The 7,525-nt window shown below is 47.3% G+C and overlaps 1 protein-coding gene across 1 annotated transcript in view; it reads left to right on the top strand.

Annotated features, from left to right (window-relative positions):
- The window catches only part of Col4a1 (collagen type IV alpha 1 chain), a 119,228-nt gene that overhangs the window by 67,443 nt on the left and 44,260 nt on the right, over positions 1-7,525 (top strand). Inside the window, exons 3-13 of the mRNA XM_028766335.1 lie at positions 790-879; positions 978-1,022; positions 1,951-1,995; positions 2,093-2,155; positions 2,529-2,582; positions 2,709-2,735; positions 3,215-3,298; positions 3,381-3,443; positions 4,904-4,939; positions 5,441-5,482; positions 6,468-6,554. Of these exons, the coding sequence (XP_028622168.1) occupies positions 790-879; positions 978-1,022; positions 1,951-1,995; positions 2,093-2,155; positions 2,529-2,582; positions 2,709-2,735; positions 3,215-3,298; positions 3,381-3,443; positions 4,904-4,939; positions 5,441-5,482; positions 6,468-6,554 (636 nt within the window). The remainder of the gene's footprint in view (positions 1-789; positions 880-977; positions 1,023-1,950; positions 1,996-2,092; positions 2,156-2,528; positions 2,583-2,708; positions 2,736-3,214; positions 3,299-3,380; positions 3,444-4,903; positions 4,940-5,440; positions 5,483-6,467; positions 6,555-7,525) is intronic.

The following is a 7,525-nucleotide window of genomic DNA, read 5'->3' as shown; positions in this document are numbered from 1 at the left end:
GGTGTATAGACAGGTGAGTGGGTGTGTGGACAGGTGGGTGGGTGTGTAGACAGGTGGGTGGGTGTGTGGACAGGTATGTGGACAGGTGTGTGGGTGGACAGATGGGTGGATGTATGGACAGGTAGGTGGGTGTATAGAGAGGTGGGTGGGTGGACAGATGGGTGGATTTGTGGAAGGTGGGTGGGTAGACAGGTAGGTGAGTGGATGTATGGACAGGTGGGTGGGTAGATGTATAGACAGGTTGGTGGGTGGGTTCATGTATGGATGGATAGATGGGTGGATGGATGGATTGGTAGAAAGATGAGATTTGTTCATACAATTGACTCCTATGATTGGGAGTCTGGGGAGTTGTACCACATGCCTCCTGAAAACTGGTGACTTAAGGAATCCAAGGCTGGAAGCCTGAGAACCTGGGACTGTTGGCAAAATCTGTGAGTCTGAAGACCGGGGATCTGAACTTGTGATGTAAGGACCAAAGAAAATCAACTTCAACAGAAGGCAGCTAGAATTGCCTTCTGCTTTGTTATGGTTCTGTTAGCACCTCTGCTGTCTGCTGTTCCAGCCTCAGTGGCAGTTCCTGCCACTCAGTGGCAGGTCTCCTTCAATCTGCCCACTGATGGAGATGCTGTTCTTAGCACACCTTGCAGACACAGATAGGAGTCATGCTTCACCAGAGTTTTGGACTCACTAGGGTTTTTGACTCTTTTCTTGGTCAAGTTAACACACCAAACTGCCTATCACTGCTGATCCTTTCCCTTCCCCTTATCTGACCCGTGTGCTGTCCTGCAGGGAGAAAGAGGATTTCCAGGGTTACAAGGGGTCATTGGATTTCCTGGGATGCAAGGACCTGAGGGCCCACATGGACCACCAGGACAAAAGGTAAGCTTGGCTGGAATGGAGGAAAGATGAAGTGCAGATGGTGCCCGTCTTGTGACCGTGACCTGAGCCCTTCTCACGGCGTCTCCGTTCTGTCGTAGGGCGATGCTGGAGAACCTGGACTTCCTGGCACAAAGGGGACAAGAGTAAGTACTTGTCTGCTGACCCTGACGGAGAACCGAAGCATCCAGAGTGGGGTGCAGCCTTTACCCCAAGGCCTGCCTTTCTACCTTTCCTCTGAACCTTCCTTCCTGCCTCTCCTCATTACCATGGGCCATCCCTCTTCTTTCCTGTGGGCTGGTGATGCATGCCAGCAGATCCCTTGCTGTATGAGTTTGCTTGCTCCTTTTTACTTTTCTTGAAAGGTCCCTTAGAGAGACCTTTAAATTTCGGGGAGGGGGTAGCTAATTGTCCGTCTGAAGTCACTAGAGGAAGAAAGCATCATTGACAGTGAGGAGACAGTGTCGGAGCCAGCCTCTTTACTTTCTGTGCTTCATACTTTCTAGAAAGCCCAAAGACAATGCTCTCTGAGGTTCCACAAGTACAGAAGCACAGGACAGTGTCCTGAAGTGTGAAGGAGGTGGGGCGCTGGTGTCAGCGGAGACTCCCTGGCATTCCACATGGGCTCACGGGTCAGAGAGAGAAACATGGTCATCACTCTCTGGATATAGTTGGCCATTCTTGACTGTTTAGGAATTAGAAGACAAGGGCTCTCACCACAAATATATTCGAGTTTATCCCACAAACACTTCTTCATAAGTGTTGATAATTTTAATGTGAATTAAACGTTAATTTTTAACTCAGATACCACAAGAGATTCAATAGGGGCAACAGTATTTTTGGGGAATTCATGACCTTGATTTTGGAGGCATGAAACAGTGAGTTTTTAACAAAAACAACAACACAGAAAACAAAACCAAAAAAACTTTAGGCCTGCATCTTGAGCTGAGTCTCAGTGCTTCCTTCCCAGAATGCTGTTTGCTCAGCGCCCACGTTCTAAGCTCCTTGAACTGGGAGGATGGAGACATAAGGCTTCCTGTAGTTGTCTGAAAGGGTTTTGTTATGTCTTTGCAGGGACCCCCTGGAGCAGCTGGCTACCCTGGGAATCCCGGACTTCCTGTATGTATACAAAACGCATGCATGCATCAATTTCATGAAATAGCTTACCACCTGGTGAGTTCCTATTTTGCTGACTTCTTCATTTGATTGATTGCAGGGTATTCCTGGCCAAGATGGTCCTCCAGGTCCTCCAGGTATCCCAGGATGCAACGGTACAAAGGTAAACAGACCAGTCACTGGGAAGTTTTTTTTTTTTTAATCTGGAAGCTTGCTTTCTTTGATGGGGAAAATTAAATATGTGGGAAAGATAACAGGTTCCTTTGCACTTGTATGCTTTAGCCTAGAATTGTTCTTTTAAAGACTTTTTCCTGGAATTAGTTACTGTATTCAAATAGAACCTGCCACTCTGTGTCCTTATCTCTGTGAATCTTGCTGGGGAGTGTGGTGTTCCCTCCATGAAGTGGCACTCAGGGTCTCCTTGTGACAGACTTTGCATGCTGCCGCCACTGCAGTTTCTCTGATGGGAGGGACAGTGATGTCTGCTTGTGAAGTCTTGGGGTGCGTTTGTGTGTAACATTTTCCATCTTTCTCAGGGAGAGAGAGGGCCACTCGGTCCTCCCGGCTTGCCTGGGTTCAGCGGGAATCCTGTGAGTATAGGATTATTTATCTCAGATTTTTTCTGGCTATCCTTCCTCCCATTGTTTTGGGGCTCATACCTTACTACTGCTAATGTTTTTGGAGAAGCAAAACTTACAGCTAAATTTCTTTTCTAGGGACCACCAGGGTTACCAGGAATGAAGGTATGTTTAATTTAATTTTGTTTTAATCCCCTGGGTTCCTCATTAAAAAATCAATTGGAAACGCCCAAAACAAATGTCCTAAACTCTGTTCCGTGAAAAGCCTGTGTAAATCACATGGAGAGACTTAGGTTTCAGAGCCTTGTGTGAATATCTCCCATCATGCCATGAGCCGTGTGAGGAATTCAGGACTTGATTCTGGCATAGACCGCTGGGGTAATGGTTCCTTGGCCAGCCAGCCTGACGGGCCCACTTGGTGAGATCTAGGCCAGTGAAAGAAATAAGAAAAACTAGAAACCAACCAACCAACCAAACCCCAAACTAGATGGTGCTTGAGGAACAGCCTCTGCAGTTTTCCTGTGTCCTCACCCCGCAACCTTTCATTTTAAGTCCCAGCCTGGGGCCAGTCCCATCCCCGGTATTGATCAGGTTCCCATGTCCATTGATATTTTGCATCTTTTTCCCCTTTCTGTGTCCCCTAGGGAGATCCTGGTGAAATTCTCGGCCACGTTCCTGGAACACTGCTGAAAGGGGAGAGAGGATTCCCTGGTATCCCCGGGATGCCGGTAAGCCACGTTGCTTCTGTCTTTGAGTCACTCCCTGGCGGCCTGCATTATGGTCATCCTTTCTCTTCTCATTCAATCATAGGGCTCACCAGGGTTGCCAGGACTCCAGGGACCTGTTGGTCCTCCGGGATTTACTGGACCGCCGGTGAGTTTTGAGTATAGTCATGTGGAAAAGAGATGTGGAACAAGTTGAAGCTGACTGAGATTCTTGCCCTTGTGGCTGACACTTCCAGTCCCCAATTCCCAGAGCTGTGGGAAACGGATGCTTTATACAGTGGACCCTCAAGACATCCTGGGACAGATCTTTTGTCTGTGTCAGGGCTACTAGGTACCCATGTGTCCTGGCACTGAGGAAGCTGGACTGAAGGTCACCAGAGTGAGCTCTGCCCTTTGTGCAGAGTAGAGGACTGTAGAGGCAGAGGTGTATCAGGATTTAAGGGTCAGCTAGGAGCCAGGCACAGACCTGGGGAAGACTCTGAGATGCACTGGGCACCTGGAGGTGGCGCTAGTGAGCAAGCTCCAGCCCTGGCCTCTGTACAGCTGACAGTCTTTGTGAAGGAGACTTCTTCTCACTCCCTCATTTTGACTTATTTACCAGGAATCAAGCGTGCAAGGAACGGGCAGAGGTGACAGAGTTCGTGGCTTGCACACAGCCTGCCTGAGCATCCTCTCAGAGAGGCTTATACCTTAAATTCAATCACTTTCTTTTCTTCTTATATTGTTTTCCTCCACATGTGTAGACAGAATCCACTCACCTTCCTCTGGATCAATGGCCTTGTTTTTATATTCCAGAATGGCTGGCTTTTCTTTTTGAAAAAGTGATTATAGGATTCTGAAATTTTCTTGCAAAGGTGGGGTTATCTTTGGTGTCATCACAATCTACTCTCCGGAAGAATCTTTTTCTTTTTTTTTTGTCCCCCCCCACACCAGGAAGTGGACTCGTGTCTAAAGTGCTCAGTGCTCTTCTCACATGGGCGACTCCAGCTTGGAGCCTAGGTGGTGCCTCCAGGCTACCGGTACCTGAGGGACAGGCAGCAGCCTTTGCTGGATTTCCATCCCTCCTCATAACTATCCTGACCCATAACTGGTTATTCTCAAAGCTTGATAGGTGTGCGTCTTACACATCATCCTGCCAGCAACAGAGTACAGAGGACTGTGTGTGTCAGACTTTGCTAGGACAAAATTCTGGAAGGATACAGTTCACAAGGAGGAAAGATTCCTCTTGGCTCACAGTTTCAACGGGTTGATCTACATGACCCTGGGTTCTGTGGTTTCTGAGCCTGTGAGAAGGTAGAACACTGTGGCGAGGTGCATGAGGTATAGTTGAGACACAGAGAGGAAGAGGAGGAGGATGGGGAGACAAGATGTCTCCTTCAAAGGAACAACCCTAGTAACTCGTTCTCCAAGCCCTCCCCTCCCCCACCGCAAGAACTCATCAATGGTTAGGCACCCTGGTGATGCAGTCACCTCTCAATAGTGCCACCAGCTGAGGGACAAGCCTTCTACAAAAGCTCGAATGTGTATGTGTGTGTGCGTAAGGATAATCTTCCTGATCACAGCTGGCTGGTTTTGAATATTATTTAATTAAAATGTTTTCTCTTACAGGGTCCTCCAGGTCCTCCTGGACCTCCTGGAGAAAAGGTAAAGATATTTTTTCATTGACTGCTCTCAGCCTTGTTGTAGAACTGTGGTGAGATTCTATAATACCTTCTGAGCCTCAGCCTTACCCACATATGGTGACATCACCATCACCACCATCATCACCGTCATCATCATCATGATGGTGACATCACCACCACCACCACCACCACCACCACCACCACCATCATCATCATCTTTTAGACCCTCCACTCTCACCTACTCATGCCTTAGTTACCACTTTGGATTCATTGATTATTCCCTTACTTTTCTAAAACCCTTACATTAATGAATTTTTCATTGTAATATTTGCAAAAAAAGTCTTTGCACAGTCATTGCATTGCAGTCTTTGCAAAGTCGTAAACATGGCTTTTCTTGCAAAGCCTACGACGCTTGCAGGACAGAAGTGTTGCTTGAAGCCAAACCTCTTGCCCATCTGAGTGGGGCTTTAGAATGTCTGGCCAAGGTGATAGCCTTACTAACAAAGGAATTTGTAACCAACAGGGCCAGATGGGCTCCAGCTTCCAAGGACCGAAAGGTGACAAGGTGAGTGAGAAGCCATTGTGTTTCCTCTGCGTGTTCTTGAGTTCGGTGGCGACACAGCAGCTGAACTGCTAGGATTACAGAGTATATTCACCTGGCCAAAATGTGAGGCCAATCATGTCACCCAGTGACATGAGGCCATCAGTTCCCTTACCTGAGCACAGAGCTCAAGCAATACATCCGACAGATTGAAAATTCACTTCAAATGAGTGAAATTTAGATTGGCCTCCTACTTACATACACTGTTAAACCCAACCATGACGGCAGCCATTTCGAGGAGGTGTGATATAGGTGGCAATTGGTTCTTTCTTGGGGACCAGGAGCCACCAAGGATATGTGCCTTGGCAGTGGCAGGGGCAGGGTGGTGAAGACTGAATAAACATCTTTTTCTTGGCAACAAGGCCAAACAGTGAACACTTGGTCTCCTGCTGTCCTTCCTCATAGTGTCCCTGGGTAAGATAAGACAAAGGCGCATTATCACAACTGCTGCCTGTCTTGGGGTGTGCAAGTTGGTGTGAACAGCTGCTACCAGTGGGTACCAGATATGGTGGGTCTGGACAGAGCCTGGGCTCTACTTTTTACTGTTGGAGTCTTTGGCACTGACTTTAATTCCAAATGTTCCCAGCTGTTAGGCTGTTTGAGTGAGAGGAGCCTGGTGATTCTCTGAATTATTTGGCTTGCCTAAAATATGCCCTTTCCCTGCCAAGCTCCTATCAGCTGGGGTGTGTTCTCACTAATACAGTGGTGTCACTGTGTGCAGGTGCATGCACAGGTGGGTCCTGCAGCTGTGCAGGCTTCTAAGCCTGGGAAGCACACTTCTCTGGTTGTAGACACTCACCCACCCTGGCCCCCCATCCATTTTCCTGCAGAAACCAAGGCTTTTCCTGTGGGACCATAATGTGCTAGCATTTAACTTCTGGCTTTCTTATTCTACCTGTTTTTTGTTCTGTTTTTCATACCTAATTAACCTCCGAATTTTACATGACAGGGAGAGCAAGGCGTCAGTGGTCCCCCGGGAGTACCTGGACAGGCACAAGTTAAGGAAAAAGGAGACTTTGCCCCAACGGGAGAGAAGGTAAGTCTGGGCTCTGGTCGGTGGATGTCTGCTTTCTAAGTCTGGACAAATTCGGACGGACAAAGAGAAGCCAGACTGAAATTCGGATTCTCTACCCACAATCAGTCTTGCCCTGGGAAATGGGTTTATAGATGTCCTTTGAGAGTAGTAATGGCTGCTCTGGGTTGGCTTGGGATGTGACCATTCTGTCCTGATTCACCTAATAAGGGGCTTCTTAAATAAGCCTGGCACTCAGTAGAAGCTGTATGGATGGAGTAGGGGGTCCAGCTTAGGGGTCAAAGGAGGCCATGGCCCATTCTCTCACCAAGGCCATATTAGACTGTAGCCCAAACCATACTGGGAAGAGATTATTGGAGTTCTGGTTTCATCTTTTGTAATGTGAGCAAAAAAGTTTTTGTTGTTGTTGTTGTTTGTTTGTTGTTGTTTTTGCAATTATGTGCATGTATGTCTCTACATAGGTTTGTGCATGTGTGTACAAGTGCTAACAGAGGCCAGAAGCATTGCCTCTCCCAGAGCTAGAGTTACAGGTGGCTGTGAGCAGCCCAGTGTGGTGCTGGGAACTAAACTCAGGTCTTTTGCAAGAGTACTATCTGCTCTCAATGGCTGAGACATATTTGCAGCCTGGATTTAAAAAAAAAAGTGTTTAATGTAACATTGGAAAAACTGATCCAGGCATGTCAGTGTACCCTTGTAATCCTGACATGCCACATGGAATACTGAAGCAGGAGGATTGCCACAAGTTCTGGGTTATATACCAGAGTTTCATAAAAATATCTCATCTCAGAAAAGAAAAGGAAAGAAAAGGAAAGGAAAGGATATGAAAGGATAGGAAAAAAAAAGAAAAGAGAAACGAAGGAAAGAGAAAGAAAACAAAAGCAACAAACTGTATTGTGGCCATTGATGGGTGACTAGCCACTAGGTGGGTGATGTAACCATTAGGTGGGTGATGTAACCATTAGGTGGGTGATGTA

The sequence above is a fragment of the Grammomys surdaster genome, unplaced genomic scaffold, assembly GCF_004785775.1.
Source record: "Grammomys surdaster isolate TR1022 unplaced genomic scaffold, NIH_TR_1.0 167, whole genome shotgun sequence".
Taxonomy (NCBI): domain Eukaryota; kingdom Metazoa; phylum Chordata; class Mammalia; order Rodentia; family Muridae; genus Grammomys; species Grammomys surdaster.
The sequence above is the reverse complement of the archived record's forward strand: the minus strand, read 5'-3'. Positions and strand labels throughout refer to the sequence as shown.